Below are 21521 nucleotides of genomic sequence, written 5' to 3'. Positions count from 1 at the left end.
AGAATTCAATGTTCCGGCTCTCGAGTGTCGTAATGTGGGCATGTCAGCGAAAATGGCTGCGGATTGTCAAAAAACGCCCTTGAATACGACAATTGGCAGCATTGGATTGGCAGCGGCTGCTATATCCCCTGTCAGAAATAATGGCCGGCATTGACTACCCACCCACTGTATCTTGGGTGTTCAATGAAGCGACTGATATATCACCTACAGTGTACCCAACATTACAAAGGCATTTCTTATATCACCCTTCTAATTTACAGAATGGTATGCATTATTCCACATTCTATGTTAATAGATTACAAAACAATAGGAACTTACATGTGACTTGTATCTATTTTCAGGAACAAAAAACATATTTCGTGGATTCTGATCAGTCTCTGCACATCTTTGCTGGTCTTCTACATAATCTTTATTACTGCAATGGAAATCTCACACATGGATCAAGACAATATGGCCAGCAATGACACAGAAAATAAACTGATTATTACTGATCTGGAGATAAGTATTGATGGCATGTGTACCGCCCTGGCGGCATTACAGCACTACTTTCTCCTTACAACATTCGTATTGACAACAATGTTGGGAGCCGAGTTTTGGATCCGTTTCATTTGCTTCTCTCCATCCTTGCCAGAACACTTCATGAAGAGCGCACTCTTCATTGGATGGGGTAAATCAATATTATAAGCTTGTACTTTGAACTTGGCAAAGCTTTCTCAAGAAAATCTGTTTTCAAATAAATCTCATGCAAAACAGTCACTGGGATTTTTTTTTAATTTTGTCCCCTTTAAACTGAAAATGTAAAAATGTAAAAAAAAGGTCAAGAAGCCAATCATGAGCGATTGTCTGCCACTAGTTCATTTCATCTCTAGCAATTGCTATGCTTCCCCATTATACCTGCTGTGCTGTACTACATACACTTTATAGTGCAAGGTGGGAGAATCTATCTGCCAGCTATAGATGTCCGCAATAACAAATGCAGATTCTTTTTTCAAAAAATGCAACCAGAACTTGACTACAGGTTAGATCAGTTACCATAGGACTAAGAGATATCACCTATTTAATACCTTTATAAGGCCCTCACACCTACAGTACCTTCGCACAAGCAAAGTCCAGTAAACAATTTATGGTATTCTCTAAAAATATAGTATTCATTTATACTGTAAGTTTATTTTATATTTTTATTTATAATATTTATAAATAAGCAAATTTATCACAATCTGCATCAGATAAATTCAACCAAAATCACATTGTGATAATTAAGTACAGAGCAGGGATGATTCAATGATCAATTATCACATGCAGACATAGAGCTTTCATAGTTGTATGGTATAGTATTGACACAGCTGCAGAGAAGCTGCTGTGCAATACTCTACAAGTAATATGCTAATGACACTGGAGGCATCTGAAGAAACAAAAATGCGATCTGCCAGCATCACCTGACTGATACGACCAATGATGCAGCAATGATGGATCACTATCATGACCATTGGTCACAATAGATTCAGTTGAATCTTTCTTCGAAAGGAATAAGGATCTCCTCTGTGTCACACTTTTTTTCCATTCGGTGTAGCCATCGGCCTACTTTCTTACCTGGCCCTTGCTCAGTCTCCAAGACAGATCTTCTGGAATTCAGTGAAGCTTCCATCATACTTCCTATCTTCCATGTGCAGCATTCCAGCCAGAGCTTGCTGCTGGGTGCAGTCATAACAGTCTGAATCATGTGACTGCTCAACCATTGGGAGGCCAGATTGCTGACACATGCAACCAATCCCTGCTTTCTAAGGGGTAAATAACGAAGATCACTGCACCTAAATCCGGCCAGGCCAATATTGTCCACAACCTATACCTGCATTATTCTATGAACACTCCTGTGGATGCTAATCCTATTCAGCATTGTTAGTGCAGATGACCATCTCACTGCATTCCCTTATCAATTCCAGTCCGTTATTCTGTTCCATCGGTTCCACTGCGATATCCTGTACCATTGGTCCCAGTCTGATATTCTTTACCATCGGTTCCAGTCTGATATCCTGTATCATTGGTTCCAATCTGATATCACACGTGTAACCAACTCCAGTCCTCGAGAGCTACCAAATGTTCACGTTTACAGCTCACCTCGCAGGTACACAGGTGTACTCATTACTGACTGACATTTTAAAAGATCCACAGGTGGAGCTAAATACTTCACTTGTGATTCTGTGAGGAGACCTGGAAAACGTTAACTGTTGGTAGCTCTCGAGGACTGGGGTTGGCTACCTCTGGTCTAGCATATGATCCAGTCTGATATCCAGTACCATTCAGGTTCCTGCTATTCAATTTATCCATGACCTACTCATATCCATGAGTACCGAGAGATCCAGTCAGAGGCCTGTGACCTGCATGTCGAGGGTCCCCAATGGTGTGTTAGACGCAGAGCCTCTGCCCAGGGTTACCACTAATTCCATGTAACTAGCCAGTATCCTTAACATATTCCATGAGCATGATATACATTAGGCCGCCAACTTCCAGACACCACCTACATAGCTCACTCTAGCCACATACTCAAACCAGATCCACATAAAGTGCCAATCTGGGATACATTTACTAAAAGGGGGGTTCTATTGTAAATGGGTCATTACCCATAGCAACCAATCAGATTATATCTATTATCTTCTCTAAGGTCCTAAATAAATAAATACAAACTGATTTATTGGTTGCTATTGGCAACATCCCACCTACAATAGAACTCCCATATTTACCCCTCTACCTCCAAATACACACACCCTGACCATGCCTACAAAAAGGGGGCGATGTGTGCTTAGTTTGTAAAAGGTCCCCTTTACACCCCATCCCCCAATGGCATTTCAATCATGCTGCATCTTAGGGGCACAGTGTGCAATGCCGCAAAGCCCCTTCTGCACATTCCCAGTCCACCCAAAATCATAGTTGTACACAAACCATCAGGTTTGCATAAAACTATGAATAAGGTTCCTAAACCACAATACTGTACATGTGTTTCCAGGGATGTGTCCAAGTTTGACAATTCTGTACACATGTCCTTACTGTACTCAGTTCTCGGTCCTTTTTCTATTAGTCTTTTACCTGTTTCCTTCTTCATCCTTTTTACTTTCCTTCTATTGGCACATTAATGACCATCTCAATTGCTTTTTCCTATGGATGTTGGATACATTAAATTGGCAGCCTACTAAAATAGTTGGCTGCAGCACCAAGGAAAGAAAATGGCTCATTCATAGACATCCACGCAAGCTGTAGTTGTGTTGAATTCAATTGTGATTATACCCTTTAATTTACAGTTATATTTTGTTAATGAAACAGTATATAATTACAATTTTTCTTGGTCGTAAATTGATGATTAATGATAAATACATTTTCATTGCCAATTAGACACTGAATATATTTTCCTTTTCCTGTGCTTTGCAATTAGGACTTCCAGCATTGATTGTCCTGATTACCATTGCAGCAACATACCCAGGAACAAATAATTATAACCGAAAAGAATTGTAAGTAATATAAGAAAATGTATACATTTTTTCCTATATTTATGTATCATTAAGTCTAGCAAGATTATCCAACATTTTATTATTTAGTAACCACTAGTAAACTGAAAGTAAATGTTGCTCATTTGTCTGCATGTAAACATGGTCCGAATGTAGACATTCAGAATGTTGACAGAACATTTTGGTGTTAGGATTAGGTTGTAATTAAGTTTAGGACAAGCTGTGATTAAGCTTAGAGATTTGGTAGATGAACTGGGTCTCCCTGTGCACCCCCTATGCAGCCCAGGAATTATTCTGGGTGTTTTCCAGGACACCCGAGTGAAAGACTAGTAAGGGAGAAATGAAAAATTCCTTGGGCGCAAAGGGTGAACTAACAAGGTGGGTATTCATTGATAAAATGATAAAAACATCACAATAAAAACATCAATGAAGAAAAAAGACAAATAACATATATTTCCCTCTCACCCAGTGTAGGTGATGGAGCCACAGATGGTATGAGCAGAGTGTCCAAAAAAAGATCCACCCTGCAGGCTCCACAAGCTTGACACTGGGCTGGGTCCTTAGGTATAATAGCAATCCTGATCCAACGCGTTTCGAGTCTCTTGGACTCTTTATCAATCACCACAAACATGAGAAATGAGAACCTGCCTAGCCTGGCTTAAATCCTTGTCACTTGCACCATACATTATATGGTCAGGAAGTTAGTTTTTTTTTTCTATTTCTGTTTGGTGTGATAGCAGACCATCCAAAGAAACAAAATAGCCAAGACTGCAGCATCAGTTCCAAATCATGCGCAATGATCAAAGATGTGTGCTGCAGTGGCCCAAAAGAAGGAAGGCAGAATCCTCCAGTAAACCCATTTATAGAAAATATGTATGAGTCTATTTGTGTACATACTGTAAAACCACAAGCATGTGCTGCCACCGCAGATAATTAAGAGGTGGGGATTCTTTGAGATAAGGCATATGCAGATTTTGACATTTAAATTGTCTGAGTGACCTCAAACAATATCTCAAAATATTTATATCCTAAATCTTAACTGTGATGAAGACTGCTAAACAGAATTCCTCATGGGGGGGGGGGGGGGGGGTAATGGGGGGAGATGAGAATGCACTAACAGCTCATCCACCGTGGGCAACTCCACGGTGCCCGGCATGGCTGCTTCACTCAAACATACTTAACTATAGGATCCTATTCTCCAGTAGAATCCATAAGTGTACCTGTGAAAGAAAATTATACTCACCAACCAATCCAGTGTAGATCGCATCCTCTTCAGTGCTTACTGCCCGGGGCACTGGAGACAGCCCCAGGCTTCAGCCCAGGGAAGTGGTGACCTGAGGGGTACCACTTTATTGTGGTGGTCCCCATTCATCCAGGGTCCTGGCCCAGGCTGACCTGGGTGACCTGTAAATGCTTTGGCCAGGGGGAACTCATATAAAAAGTCTCCCCCGGCTGTAGATTTGGCCTGCTGGCTGTTTGGGCCCAGTGCTGGTTTTCAAAATAGGGTGACCCCTACTCTGTTTCATCCCCCCCCCCCCGTAACTTGGGAACTGGAACCAGCCCATGAGACTGGTGCTGCTTATAGAAATATGGGGGACCCCAATTTTGACACCACCCCTCCATATTTCTGCAACCAGGTCCTGCTCAATAGCCCTGGGCTGGTTACAACTGGGTGGGAGGACCCCACGCCATATTTTTTTATTTATTTATATGTATATTTTTTTTTTTACACTGCCCAGCAGTACACGGGGCTGACAGATCCATATGATGCTGATGCTCATACGTATTTGGCTGCTGTATTTCCAGCACCCAAATATGAACGGCTATGACAAATACGACAAAACGGAAATATGAATCTGGAGAATATGGCAGCTTCGTAACGTTGCTGTATTCTTCATTCGTATTTTTGGGCCATGTACGGCCAATCCCGTTTGTGCTTGTCTGTAGGGGGATGGGCCATATACAGCTGACCTTTGTAAATTTTCCCCTATCTATCATTCACAAGTGGAAGAAGTGTCAGATACAGCTGGCCAGAATAGGAAGGAGGAGGTGGTATTATACTGAGTTGATATGTTTTTTAATCAAAATCTTCTGTAAACATGTATCACATTCAATTGCAGGCGGAGAGGATGCATTATTTAGCAAAATTAAAAAAGCCATAGGGGAAATTGCCCATTTTTCTGTGGAATTCTTTTTTTACAAATTGCAGAAATGATAATCCTCTTTTTCATATGAAAACACCTAAAATAGGTAATAAAACTGCTTAATAAATAGACTCCATGGTCATATTTTCATAATTATGGGGGATATGGAAATGACAGAACAGGGAATTGTGGTGCATCAGAGAAATGGTTATAAAATATAACTTTTATTTTTTTATATAATAAAAAGCTGCAAAATATAAAAAAAAGATAAATCAGAAAGTGTGAATTAAAAAAGAGAAGCTAGTGTAGGAGTACCAATACACTCAAATAAACTTTCTGTCTTAAAGTCTAATGTTTGTGCATGTGCAGCCTCTTATTCTCAACATACAAGGTTTGATCGAATTCCTGACATCTCAGGAACTAGTACAGAGTGCCACTGGGGACTGGTGTGTCAATAATTCATCATAGTCTAAGGTCACTATGGGTTAATAGGAAGATAGTATATTCTTATAAGGGTCATAACAGGTTAAACAGGGCACTGATTGCCTGGATCACATTTATTGGATTGTATCTATAAATTCAGATACAATGTGGGAAATTGACTTCTTATTTACTTAGCACCTTCTAGAAGATAATGGATAGTATCTGATTGGTTGCCCATAGCAACATCCCATCTGAAACAGAAATCCAATCTTAGTAAATGTCCCCCTATGATGCTACAATACTATGTAGTCACACTAGGTTGAGTATCCCCTTAGCTGGAAAACTGTTATCCAAATTTTTCCGAAAACCATAGTTTCCAGAATATACTTTTTGTTGTTGTTGTTGCTAAAAGCACTACTGTAATTCTGTAACTGGCACTATTCAATTCAATTCAAAGGACATGATATATTAAACATGTGCAAGAAAATGATCGCTTAGCCTGAGAAAGTACACAAACTTTGTTTCATGATTTAAACTCTTCTGTGATATTTAATAGGATGAGATATTCAGAAAGTGAGAGATTTGAAAAGAAATCTCCAGTTTTTTTAAAGCAACAATCATTTACACTGCAAAATCAAACTGGTTTTGCAGTGTAAATGATTGCCGCTTTAAAAAAAATGGAGATTTCTTTCGAGATCTCTGACTTTCTGAACCTCTCATCCTATTAAATTTCCCCCGCTTGTTCCATGCACAAATGATGTGTTTGATGTGTTTTTATACAACATAAATGCATTTTATGCTCACACATGGGTCTTGTCCTTAAGATACCTCATTGAAATATAAAAATATTCTAAAATACAGAATAATCCGTTATCTTAAATTCTTTTGGTCCTGAGCACTAATTCACTGTTGCCTACCCTCCCAGATTAGCTGGAAGGGTCCTGGAAATCGATTCCCCATCCGGGCCCCCCAGAAAGGTGGGCAAACCTCACGGATTCCAAGGTGCCCATTTACCCAGGGTCCGGTATTTAAATACCGCAACCTGTTTTTTAAATACCGCTATTAACAGTTTTTTGGGAGGGGCAGGGCTAAAATGACACAATTGTAGCGCCGCCCCCTCTTCGGAGACCCTCAAATCTCGGTATTTGAAGGGCTGGGGGCGGGGCTTGACAATGTCAATATCAGGCCCTGCCCTCTGCAGCTCTGCTAACAGTCTACTCTCCGGCCTTCTCCCGGAGAGGAGACTTTACAAGTAGACAACCCTGCACTAATTTCAGATTTGGTCTAACAGTACATGCTATTTTTTGTGATATTTTAGCACTTGCAGTGTCAAGTTAAATAAAAAGTTACTGCAGTTTTTGCATTATACCAAATGTATATAATAAAATTGTATTTTAACAATTTTATCCTTTTGTATTAGATTTTACCAAAAAACAAATAGCGATCACATTCTAATCTGATTTTCACTTAGCCTATAAAACTGCTAGCTTTGCAAAATAGCAAAATCAGACTCACCAAAGAGCAGGGGAACCTAATACTGAATGGGTGTTTTTATCATTTACAGTATGTTGTTTCCCTACAGTTGTTGGCTTGTTGCTGAAAATGAAAAGAAGCAGTTTGATCCTTTGAAACCGATGCTACTGTCTTTTCTCTTGCCGGTGGGAATACTCCTTCTAGCAAATATTTTCATAGTTTTTGCAGTTGCAGTGTGTGCAATTTTCAATTTTCAGTTTTCAGTTGGCAAAACAATTCCTGATGTAAAAAGGTAAACCACACAGTACTTAGCTACCTTTACTTATCATCAAGGTCAGGCCCTTGCTACAAATTGTAGAATTTCATTGTATCACACAGTGGGGATGGAGCTCAATGATGCCAACTTCACAAAGGAAATATGTAGGATTAGGGAGGCTGGGCTACTTATACTCAATTCTGTAAAAGATACATATTGTGAATCTTAGCATATTTTGCGCATAATACAGAGATTTTAGTATATCTTGTAACATTTTCGTAATGTACGTAACTTTTTTTTTATTTGCACCATCATGTTGCTAGTTCCCTCTTACATTCCTAGTCCAGCTTGGCGACACCCTATTTAGAGAAAACAAATATTTTTTGCTCCAGAAATACTAACATGTCATTGCCCCATAGCTTGCAGCAATTCAAAGGGGTGGGGAATTTGAGAAAGAGTGTGGCTTAAAATGTATGCATTCCCGTATGGATAAGGGCTAAGGGGGTGGCTTGGTGGATAATTGGTGGGGTTTTATATTTCACTTTCAAAATATGCACCAACAGGCTCAGCTCCATCAGTTTTTCTGAGGGCCCTGGGACACCTCTGCTGATGACCTGATTCCTCCCTGTTTGCCCAGCTAAATAATAAGTGAACCATTATCTCGGCTCTATTCCTAGGGTTTCCACCTCATTCATCATCGATTCCTGGAGACTTCCCCCTCCCCATACTATTGAGCGCACCTCGCGCTCCCGGGAAAGTGGGCATGGCCTTGTAAAATGGGTGTAAAATGGGTCGAGATGATGCAGGGAGTCGGAGCAAAACTGACCATAGCGGTGGGCGAACGGCGGCGGTGGGCCTGCAAGAAAAAGACTCACGAGATGATGACATCATTATCTTGCGAGCATCAGGCTGCAGAGGCAAGCGCAGCGGCGGACGGGGGACGCGGTACTAGCCACTGGGGAGAGGATGGAGTCCTGGAGGCTTTTTTCAGGCTGACAGTACCATCACAGGCTGACAGTACCATCACAAGCATCCAAGTGCCGCCCCTAGGCCTAATGAGAAGTTCGGCTCCGCATGGTATGCTGTGTATATCTGTACAAATGTATCTTATGCAGGATGATTGGCACTCTGCGGCCATTTGGGGGCGGTAACCCAGGATGTTGGGAGGAAGGGACGCTTATGACTCCTTCTCTGTTTCTATTCACAGAAAGAGTAGTAGATAAGTGGAATAGCCTACCATCAGAGGTGGTAGACGCAAATACAGTAGTACAATTTAAACATGCTTGGGATAGGCATATTGATATCCTTACAAAAAAATAAGGATCAAATATGGTTTGAGGTAACATGTTTAAAAAAGGGGCAGCCTAGATGGGCCAAGTGGTTCTTATCTGCCGTCAAATTCTATGTTTCTATGTTTCTCCCGACGGCCTTTGCAGCGTTGAGTAAGTCTAGACTTGCTTGGCGCTTGCAAACAGGGGAATCCATTCAATGATGTGTGATTTCAAATGGATTTCCCCCTGTGTGCAGTGTGTACAGCAGCGAATGTATTCGCAGCCATGCACATCGGCGGGTGGCCAAGCAAGCAGGTGTGAATTGGGCCCTATGTCACTGTAATTTGCACAGTGTACGGTATACCAGTTGTCAGGTCTCACTTACGCATCATGAGCACTCGATGGGGGAGCCTGCAAGATGTATATTTCAATTAGATTCAGGTTATTCACTAACAGTCAAGTTTAAGTAGCATTGTCAATGTCACAGTGTCTGCATTCTAGGGTACAGATAATGGGGGAATTTTAATAGGATGAGAGAATCAGAAAGAGAGATTTGGTAAGAAATAATTTACACAGCAAAACCAGTTTGATTTTGCAGTGTAAATGATTGTTGCTTTAAAAAAACTGGAGATTTCTCACCAAATCTCTCACTTTCTGAATCTCTCATCCTATTACATTTCACCCAATGTGTCTTGATATTCCTATTGTCAACAAAACGTATGGGCACGATTCAGTGTACACACTAGGCGATATTGTGAAGAAAGGTCTTTCTGAGCGGTTTTGTTCACTTTTGAGTAATACACAATTTTGGTAATAAACCTTTATATTATTGTAAATTGTTTATTGTATACTTGTGTATTCTATCCAGCACTAGAAGAAATTCAACCTTAAAGAACATGCTGAGCACATTCTCAGTTGCAGCTTTGCTTGGAATTACTTGGATATTTGGCTATTTGACTCTCATAGAAACGGATGACACATCTCACATCATTTTCAGCTTCATATTCTGCATATGTAGCTCAACTCAGGTAATTAAAGCGGCCTCAAATAACATAGAAACAAATCAATATCAATTATAAATATGTTTTTCAAGTGGTGTATTTATTGGTTGGCTCAGATGTTTATATAGTACTTGTCGCTTTGTTCATTTATCTATCTATAAAATATGCAATGCAGCTGTGTGCATACATAATACATTACATCCATAATTCAGCATTGGTTATTTTAATTTTTGCAAATGTCAAAATTGCTCTCCTTATTTTGTTTATGTTTGACACGTAACTTTCCAATGATTCGATGTACAGTATCTCTGTAGCAGGGGCGGGCTGGGCCGGGGGGCAGAGTGCCATATGCCCCCCGGGCCGCTTACCCACCCACTGGCTGCGGGCCGTGCTGCGGCTGGATCAGCTTCTCCAGCCCTCCTGCACTGGCCGCGGCTTCCAGAACACGGCCGCGGCTACAGGAAAATGGCCGCCGGCCCCCTGCACTGAGGACATGTTCTCAGTGCAGGAGGCCGGCGGCCATTTTCCTGTAGCCGCGGCCGTGTTCTGGAAGCCGCGGCCAGCGCAGGAGGGCTGGAGAAGCTGATCCAGCCGCAGCACGGCCCGCAGCTAGCGAGTGGGTAAGCGCTCTCCCCCCCCCCCCCTCCCTCACCCCAGCATATGTGTTTCTGTCACTGTGGGGGGCATATCTGGCACTGTGTGGGGGCATATCTGGCACTGTGTGGGGGCATATCTGGCACTGTGTGGGGGCATATCTGTCACTGTGTGGGGGCATATCTGGCACTGTGTGGGGGCATATCTGGCACTGTGTGGGGCATATCTGGCACTGTGGGGGCATATATGTATTTGGCACTGTGGGGGCATATGTGGATCTGGCACAGTGGGGCATATGTGTATTTGGCACTGTGGGGGCATATGTGTATCTGGCACTGTGGGGGCATATGTGTATTTGGCACTGTGGGGGCATATGTGTATCTGGCACTGTGGGGCATATGTGTATTTGGCACTGTGGGGGCATATCTGGCACTGTGGGGGCATATGTGTATCTGGCACTGTGGGGGCATATGTGTATCTGGCACTGTGGGGACATATGTGTATCTGGCACTGTGGGGGCATATGTGTCTGGCACTGTGGGGGCATATGTGTATTTGGCACTGTGGGGGCATATGTGTATTTGGCACTGTGGGGGCATATGTGTCTCTGGCACTGTGGGGGCATATGTGTCTCTGGCACTGTGGGGGCATATCTGGCACTGTGGGGGCATATGTGTCTTTGGCACTGTGGGGGAATATGTGTCTCTGGCACTGAGGGGGCATATGTGTCTCTGGCACTGTGGGGGCATATGTGTCTCTGGCACTGTGGGGGCATATGTGTCTCTGGCACTGTGGGGGCATATGTGTCTTTGGCACTGTGGGGGAATATGTGTCTCTGGCACTGTGGGGGCATATGTGTCTCTGGCACTGTGGGGGCATATGTGTCTCTGGCACTCTGGGGGCATATCTGGCACTGTGGAGGAATATGCGTATTTGGCACTGTGGCAGAATATCTGGCACTGTGGCGGCATTTGTGTCTGGCACTGTGGGGGCATATGTGTATTTGGTACTGTGGCGGAATATCTTGCACTGTGGGGGCATATCTGGCACTGTGGACATCACATTGTGCGGTGTAATGGGCATCATGGTATGGGGCGTAATGGACATTACGGTGTGGGGAGCATTGGGTAATTGCCATCACAGTATGGGGTGTAATGGGCATCAAGGTGTGCAGCATAATGTGTAATTAGCATCACAGTGTGCGGTGTATTGAGTAATTAGCATCGCAGTGTTTGGGCGTAATGTGTAACTGGCATCATGGTGTTCAGCATAATGTGTAATTGGCATTACGGCATGTGGCTTTATGTGTAATGGGTATTACAAGGTTCGCTAAAATGTGCAATCTGCAGGTACACAATACAATCATGGTACAGGCAACGCCCCTTATGATAGGCCACGCCCCTAATTTTTCGGCGCGCCTACGGCGCGCAAAAGCATTCCTTCCGACGGTGACTTGGCTGATTATGGGCCAGTGCTCTGGACTTGCCCCCTAGGCTAAAAGTTGCCAGCCAGCCCCTGCTCTGTAGGTACTGTACACATTCCAGGCATACAGTATGTCACAAGCTGTTTGCTTACTAGTATTATCTCATGATAATGTGCATGCTCTGGGTGCGCGTGGCCACGGCAAACAGAGTGTTCCTCGGGCGCATGCACCCAGGACTGCGGGCGGGGATGGGGGGGGGGGGTTGCATTGGGCAGGGGGAATTGCCCATTGGAACGCCCAGCCATTCATGGGTGTTCCCATGCTGATGCCTCTGTGACGTGGGTGCGAGGGTGGGGCAGCTGACATCACTGGATTTCAGCTGCCCGCCCAGTTCCTCTTGAGTGTGCACGCAAATCTAAGTGACCTGAGAGACACTTAACATCAAATGACGTCAGTGTCGTCCCATAGGCTGCAAATTGATGTTTATGTTAAGCAAAAAGAGCCGCTTGTAGGAGCAAGCTCTGTGCTGAAGACAAGGTGAGAGTGGGCTGGAGGGGCTCAGAGGTGGGGAAGCTGCTGGAGGGACACAGGGCATGGAGCTGCTGAGGGACATGAACAGTGAACTGCTGGAGTGACAGAGACAGATGTGTATAAGCAGCACGGCTGTGAACATTATGTGTATAATGGGCACTACTGTATAATTTAATATGAATCAAGGGCACTACATGCGGTGTAATATCTATATGATTGTGCTACTGGATGTTGAAATTTAATTGGAGTTACAATTGTGTGACCACGCCCCTTTCTTGTGGGACCCCTATCCCTTTATGGGAGGTAGGGCACAAATACATGTAATTTCTATATTGTACAAACAGTGCCTTACTAGTTCCCCCTACTACCCCCCCCCCCCCCACACACACACACACACACACACACACACACACACACACATTAATCTCAGCTTGGCATAAAGAGTTGAATGGAGAACTAACACCTGAGCAGTGGTCTCGTATCTTCCAATACACTTATGCCAGTTCTACCTCACTACAAGTATTTGAAACATAATACAAACTTGTCTCGAGACGGTACCGCTGCCCTGACCGTGTCCATCAAATGTTCCCCATCTACTGAGACATTTTATGAATGCTGCTAGAGCTACAGTACTATTCCATGTTTTTGGAGAACTATTGTACAGCCACCTATCTCTAAATGGCTACAGAGAATTGATTTCTACATGTTAATGGAGGATTTAACCTTCTCCTTTAAGAAATCTCCCTCTTAATTTACTACCACCTGGTTTTATTGGCTCCAATTTAAGGAGACAACGGAATATCAGAACCACGTGATACCCTCCTCAACTTCGGTGGCTTAGACCGGAACGGCTACAGGATCCTGTTTCCCTTTCTTACATCTTTGGTTTTTTTACCCAACTCCCCTCTTTTCTCTTCTCTAGTCCTATCTCACATTGCAAAAATAATAACATAATTACGATATGTTTTTTATGTTGCATAGATTTGACATATGCAAATTTCATTTTTTCAACTTTGTTTATTTCCACATTTGATACGTTATTTATTCATCGATGTACTTGCTTAAGTGGTACTATTCGTGTATTGTGTGACAGGATTCCCAACTGTACAATGTCCCTTTTACCTCTTGAAATTCCATAATTTGGGGATGTTTCCCTGTATGTTTTGGCTGTCCTGGTTATCAGTGGGTGGATGCGAAATTAAACAAAAACTAGGATAACTTACTAACCGCCATTAACAACTTTTTTACATACTCAGTACTGGGACACCAGCTGAGTTTATGTTTAAGGATCTCATATTTAACCAGGCTGAATCGGTGCAATTTTTTTTATATATCCCCCATATAATTATCTATATTTATTTATGTTATTAATTCTTATTATATGTTCATGTTTTTTATTTGCATTTGTGTGATTTATATAAAGTGATTTAACTAATTAGCGTGTCCTGTATTATTGCGACCAGCGTGAGTTTTTGTTTAATTGGCATCCACCCACCTGTGCAGTGTTCTCCCCTGCCATTCCATATTGTTCTGTTAGAGCCTAGCAAGCTCTTTACATTTGCAGCAGCTGGGTGGATATTTATAATTTTAATACTTATTTTTTTCTATTATATTTGAACAGCGCCAGGGTTTCTAAGAGTGTGGTTGCACCCAGTGGATCTTACCACTCTCTACCCCTTACAATGTCATGGTTATCAGTCATAACTAGAGGCGTTAGAATTAAGGGGGTTATTCATATTCATTCGGCCCTCTGTGCATTCGCATGGAGGACCGATGTTGTGCATCTGCACATGTGCAAGCAAAGGGTGCATGAACCTACTGCTAACATTCTGTTCGCTGGGTGCAAGCACTGTACACAGCAATTGGTGGGCGTAAAAGGTTGGGGGGGCGTATGGGAGCACCTAGCATTTCATGGGCGTTCCCATGAGTACGCTGGGTGTTCTCATGGTAGTGAGGCGGTGACACGGGTGCTTGGGGCAGGCAGCTGACATCACCGGATGTCAGCTGCCCGCCCATATCCGTCCCAGCACGCATATGCAAGTGACTTTAAAGTTTATGCTTATGCCATGGGGTTACATGCTCAGTGCCATGGGGTAACATGCTCAGTGCCAGGGGTTTCTTGCTTGATGCCAGAGGTTTTATGCATAGTGCCAGGGGGTTACATGCTCAGTGCCAGGGGTTTCTTCCCAGGGGTCACATGCTCAGTGCCAGGGGTTTCATGCTCAGTGCTCAAGCTCGAGCCCACTGCCTGCACTAGTGAGGACCCCAGCAGAAATATTAAACATCTCCAAAGTGTATAAATCCCCCATGGTCACAGCGGACTTTGTAGTGCTAGTGCCTGGGGTGGCAGAGGATAACAGCCCCGCACACTTTTTGGTGCTTTGCTGACAGCCAGCGGGAGACTGGCTGCTTTCTTCGGTGTCCATCCACACGGTGGAGGGACACTCTGCCATTGTGTGCTGAGTGATGTCAGGAGAGAGATCTAGCGGGGAGACACACGGAGACCCGGCGGGGGGAGGGGGTGACTATAGCACATACATCATCACCCTCCGTCTCAGCCAGCAATAGACACAGAAGCCGCATACGTCATCATCCACCATTTCAGCCAGCCGCTGGGGGGTAAGGTAAATACAATTACACCATGTGAGGCAGACTCCTTTAGCGATGCACTGCAGGCAGGGACAGACAGGGGCAAAGTGAGCATACAGAGGCGGAACCGTTTCGCCTCCAAAATGGAACTGATGGAACGCAGTTCCGCCCCGTTCCGGCTCAGTTTAACCCCTGGACGTGGGTGTTCCCCGCAGCATACAAATGGATGTTTATGATAAACATCCATTCGCAGCCTGTGCGGGCGAACCCACACTGCGGGGGGGGGGGGCATCCGGACATTCGCCGGGTGGGATTTGGTGTACTCGCAAGGATTGCGAATCCACCAGAATAACCCCTGAAAATGTACAGTGTGAGTCCAGCGATTCCCAAACTTTTTGGAATCACTGCACCCTGGAGAAGTGATTTTAAACCTTTTTACCTTACAGCACACTAAAAAATATTTTAAAATTGCCAAGACACACCATGAGACTCCCACAGGGCAAAGCACATGGGAAACGGTCATCTGTCAGTCCAGACTTAGGTCGACCCTGGAAGGTCAACTGTCCCCAAGGTCGACAGGGTTAAAGATCGACATGGCTCAAGGTCGACATGGGCCAAGGTCGACATGGTTTAAGGTCAACAGTCATTAGGTCAACATGAGTTTTTCACTGGTTTTTGAGCCGACATGTGTCGACAGGCGGTATTTCATGCCCTACCATCCACTAGGACGTGGTGGGAGAATAAAATAGTGTGCCCGAAGCATGGCGAGCGAAGCGAGCGATGCGAGGGGCTGCGGTTCGACTCCAACTGTGTCCATGTCGACTGTGTCGACATTCGGGTAAAAAAACAGTGAGAAACTCATGTCGACCTAATGACTGTCAACCTAAAACCATGTCGACCTTGGCTCATGTTGACCTTTAACCCTGTCGACCTTGGGGACAGTCGACCTTCCGGGTTCGACCTAATGACTGTAGACCTAAGTCTGTTCTGACAGATGTACCGCATCCAAGCACATTGTCCCCCCACAGGAAAAAAAAACAATATAATAAACAATCACACTGGTCCCCACAGGTAACAAAAATAAAATACATTGGCCCTTTACATGAAAAGACGTGACCGGTAAATAACAGTTGAACTGGTGGTGGCTGTAAACTGGTTTGGGCATCTCTAGATCTGGAGGCATACTTGAGAACAGCTCAAGGCACACTAGTGAGCCATGGTACAGTGGTTGAAGAAGACTGCCCTAGAGCATCAAAATATTTTCAAGGCACCCCTAGGCAAAATTTTCCTATTGAGAAATTCAGAAAAAATATTAAATAAGTAAATTGTAAATATATATCACAGTTATGTGGTTAGGGACAGGATTTGCTTCCTTTTGTCCACATATGTTATGATTGGCAGCCACCAGCACTGGTTTTGGCTGTTACATTGTTACATTGCCCATAAATAATATGAATTGTTCCTGGTCCACCAAGCCAAGGCACCGAAGGGTTCCTAGGCACACAGTTTGGGAACCACTGTATTGTATTGATAGAATACAAAATTATATATATAAATAGGTTGGGGTTAATTAAAAGTAAAAATATCATATTCGGCAACACATGCTCGGTTACAATCACATGGTATTATTCATAAAAAATCTAATGAGAAGTTTTGAAAGAGGATTCGCAGGGACAGAGCTTTCTCCACCCGGCATGCTATAATCGATACATCATTGCAATGTATTCAATTATTGAAATGTGAATTGTGGAAAAGTTATATCCCAGCCACATATCAGATTGGGATGAATATAAAACTCTTTAAATTTATAATAAACTGTAATGAAGACAGCTATACAGATACTGTAACATCATTAAATAGCAAATGTCCATTGCTCTGTACTTGTATAGAAAGTAACGTATATTGTCTACCGGAAAATCTGTGATAGAGTAGCCCCCAATTCCATGCTGTACATGTTCATGACACCCCAAGTTGGTACCAGAGTGGGCCCACAATTAGAGATGCAATTGTGCTGTGTCCATATTTGAATTGCCTGGTCAAATTCGTGCTCAGCTACAGTGCACAGTGCAAAAATTGTGTTTTCTCTCCACAAAACGGAGTTAAGTGCATTTGTGAATAAGCCTGTATATGATAAAAGTATCAAGTAAAACTTATAGTGGGTACACACGGTGCGATTTTGCTTGCGATTCGATTGATTGGGATCGAATCAAATGGTACGCAAAATGCATTCGATATGACTATATAGTACAGATCTGTATTTTTCTATTTGATTTACACTGCATGGGAGCCCACATTTGGATAGAATCTGCATCAAATGTAGAAAAACCATTCAATGCCCATTCGATTTCTAGTCGATTTTGCTTCTATAAGCAAAATCAAATAGAAAAAAGGGTGAAATGTTATAGGATGAGATATTCAGAAAGTGAGAGATTTGGTAAATAATCTCCAGTTTTTTTAAAGCGGCAATCATTTACACTTCCAAATCAAACTGGTTTGCGGTGTAAATGATTGCCTCTTTAAAAAAACCTGGAGATTTCTTACCAAATCTCTCACTTATTGAATTCTCATCATATTAAATTTCACACATAGTGTATATCTCGCTGTCTGTACCCTCTAACTTCTATTACACTCAAAGATTTAAACGGCAACAAATGTTCATTTGGACTATTTTCATACACAGGGTCTTCAAATCTTCCTATTCTACACCCTAAAAGATCCCATATTTCAGGAGAAGATCGTTGGTGTAATTCGGTTGTTTAATTCATGCAAGATGTATTTGCATTCACAGAAGTACTGGGTCAACAGAATGCCACAATCAAAAGTTAAGAGACATCAAGAAAAATTCAGGCATTTTTCAGACTCTGAGGAATTCATTTCTGTATAATAGCAAGTCTAAAAATAAAAAGCAAGAAGAATATTGTAATGTAGCAAACCATTAGAGAGATTTCATTTGTTGGAATACGCTAAAACACCAGCTCTCAAAATCGGTCCTCAGGACCCCACAGAGCGCATGTTTTACAGGTCTCCTCACAGAATTTCAAGTCAAATAATTAGCTCCATCTGTGGATCTTTTAATATGTGTCAATGTAATGTATTCAATGCCGGTGCGAGCGGCCGGCGAGGGGGTTAAACTGCGAGGATCGCAGAAAACCAGTGATCCTCGCAGTTTAACCCCCGCCCCGGCCGCTCGCACTATGCAACGTTCCGGGGGAATCCTCGCAGTCACAGAACTGCGAGGATTCCCCTAAACTGCGAGAGCCGCGGCTAGTGCAGCAAACTCGCTGTAATTAGCCTCGATTCTCGCAGCTTTTGGAGGCACATTCGCAAATTCCCCCTCGCTCAAAAAACGGAGCGAGGGGGAATTTGCATATGAGGGGGGGTCAGTTGAATACTGACAGGGTGAGCGGTGACTGCGAGCAAAAAGTCCTGCTCGCAGTCACCGCTCGCCCACGCCATTGAATATATGCCAATGAGTAATGAATGCACCTGTGCAACTGCTGAGTGACCTGAAAACCGTAAACTGTGTGGTGTCCTGAGGACCTAGTTTGAGAACCCCTGCACTAAAAAATACCAATCATCGGTCAAGTTTTTTCATCCACTCATTTGTACATTTTCTTGTTCACTCAGTTGACGTTTCGGCTTCTCTAATGATTAACAACTAATGCATATATTATTTTAAATATGTACAGAGAGTTAAATAATGATGTGAAACATTTTTTTTTTTCATTTACAACAGCATAGGCACCATCTTTCAAATGTATTGTACAGATGTGCAGGGCCAGATATAAGGTCTGTGAAGGCCCTGGACATCTCCACAACAAACTTGTGGGGTTATCAAAATAAAGTATCATTAATCAACCAGCATTGTGATTGTGTTCAATTCTTTAAGAAATAAAATATTGCAGATCACACTTTACAAAATGTACCCCAATATTCCAAATATCTTCTATTATATAAAGAATTACACAATAAATTGTCACACTGTCACCTCACCTGCAGCACAGCAGCCAGACATAGAGCTATGAATGTTTGTATACTATATAGTATATATAATATATTTATTAATAATAATAACAGAAGTTTGTTTTAACAAAAAAAACATTTGTAGATAGGTACAACAGTGGTTTGAGACTCCAGGCACCTGAATGCTGCAGCTGCTGCCGGCATCACAGGGGTAGTGGTAGGGCGGTCTGGTGCTACACAGCTCAAAATCAGCCAGTCACACACTGCCCACACCGCTGAGGAAGGAGCTGAGACTAAGTGAAATGGTGCCGCCTCCCTCACAGCTCCTGGACATCACAGAAAACCCTGCAGCCGCGGCGATGACTGGAATATCGCAAGAGGCTGACAGTGACTTCAGCAACACCTTGGTGATGGTGCTAGCAGCAGCAGCTGTGTATTGGGGAAATTTAATTACCTGCAGCATGCGTGGGGGAGAGTGTGGGGGCCCCAGGACGACCGCCCGTGTCACCCCTCTCTGGATCCGGCCAAGCAGATGTGTCCCTAGTCAAAACACTTTAGCTACGTAGTCCCTCATTTAGCACCCAGGGACTCGGTGGGGAAATGTATGTCGAGCTTAGATCACCCTTACAAAGCTAGGCTCAGCATACATTTCCCCACAAGTCCCTGGAGCTGAATTAGCAACTGTGTAGCATAGGGTACTTGTTTCCTAGCACGGCGCCCAAATTTATTACGTACGCAAGTGTACTGAAATCGCATCGCATCAAGTATAGTAGTAGCATGCGATGCGATGCGATGCAATGCGATTTCAGTAAATTAAATAATAGTTAATACATGTCGTCATTACGGTGTCAGCTGTATGATATTGCAGGTGTGAATGTGTTCCTAAATCACCACCACTATCCACGGCCCCCCGAAGCGTGGCGAGCTACGGTGTAACGCATCCTCCGACCTTTTCATACCCCCACTATCCACGTCGGCGTGGGGTTGATTTTTATATAGTGTGGCGAGCCACCGACCCCGAAGCGTGGCGAACGGACGCAGATTACTTTACATGTGTTCCGCGTCCCTCCGCGGGGCTTGCTGCGCTTGCCACACTTCGGGCTCAGTCAACTCCAAGCCGACATGGATAGTGGGGGTATGAAAAGGTCGGCGGACGTGGGGCGCGCTCACCACGCTTCGGGGTGGCATTGATACTGGGGTTGATGCTAAGCAATGGCATAGGTGCAGTTGCTTACAATTGTAAGCACCCATCTATGCACACATCACATGTCATACCATCACATCTAATTGTAAGCACCCATCACATCTTGTGGCATGGGTGCTTGTACAATGAAATATCAAACCGCATCAATATTTAATTGTGTGTAATTTAATGCTTTTGCCATAGTACACTGTAGTGAGTCATAGCAGGACATTTCTCATGGCACAACAATGAAGCCAGGATGGCAAGCCAACAGGATTAAGAAGGGTGGCTACATCTGTACCAGCTCTTATTAGTGCTGACAATAAAGTATGTTGGCTTAGCTACTACAATAAAGCATCAGTGATTAGTAACAGCAGTTTCAGGATGATAGAGCAATCCTTGTCCCATGCTGAAATATTGTCAGATGAGAACTACAATTTACAGCACTACCAGAGCTTGGTCTAGATCTGACATTTGTAAATTTGCTCAGAATAATGTTCCTTCTCTCTATGTAACTTATTCATCCATTCGCAGCCTATGGGGTGACACCTACATCATTCGATGGTCACCGGTGTATTAGGCTTGGGTGTGTCCTGGAGGGGAACATAGTGGGCAGCCCCTGGCACCCGTGTCATCCATCCATTAGCATAAGAATGCGTTCCCATGGGCGTGACTACCCTCCGCCTCCCCACTCCCCCCCGCCCACCCGGTGAACACTCTGTTCGCCGTGGCCACTCGCACCCGGCGCATGCACATGTGCAGAAATGCGCATGTGCGTGCGCAGTAAAGAAACATTGCGCACCCGTGCGAACTTCACCAGAATAAGGTCCTATACTGTATGTGTGACTCATATAAAGGTTAGATGGAAACCTGCAAATCTAATGTACTATAAAATAATATCATCTTCTATCTGTTTTTCTAACAGAATATTTGTTTCATACAATAGAGCAGAAAGCATTGTGTGCCTGTGTCATGATCTGCCCAAGGTTTGTGTTGTGTGCGTGTACAATTTAGGTCAGCCTGTAACCTTCATGCTTGCATGAGCTTATCCCAGTAAGAAAACCAGCCTCGCAGGTACTCGGTACATAATGACATCTGGCAGTCGCTCTGGGTGTGGTAACTTCGCTACCATTCAGAACTGTGATGCCCGAAAGCTTTCACTGAAAATATGAGA

General features: G+C 43.5%; 1 protein-coding gene across 1 annotated transcript; it reads left to right on the top strand.

The window, feature by feature from the left end:
* Positions 1–345: 345 nt before the first annotated feature.
* LOC146058768 (adhesion G-protein coupled receptor G7-like) lies at positions 346–18295 on the top strand. Its single transcript, XM_083170998.1, has 5 exons — positions 346–667; positions 3425–3500; positions 7647–7829; positions 9933–10092; positions 17882–18295. The coding sequence occupies exons 1-5, from the start codon at positions 421–423 to the stop codon at positions 18083–18085; spliced, it is 870 nt and encodes a 289-aa protein (XP_083027124.1). The 5' UTR covers positions 346–420; the 3' UTR covers positions 18086–18295.
* Positions 18296–21521: the final 3226 nt, after the last annotated feature.

The sequence above is a fragment of the Crinia signifera genome, chromosome 2 (assembly GCF_055691185.1).
Source record: "Crinia signifera chromosome 2, ASM5569118v1, whole genome shotgun sequence".
In the NCBI taxonomy this organism is placed as follows: Eukaryota; Metazoa; Chordata; class Amphibia; order Anura; family Myobatrachidae; genus Crinia; species Crinia signifera.
Note: the sequence above shows the minus strand (reverse complement) of the source record. Positions and strands in the feature narration are given on the sequence as shown.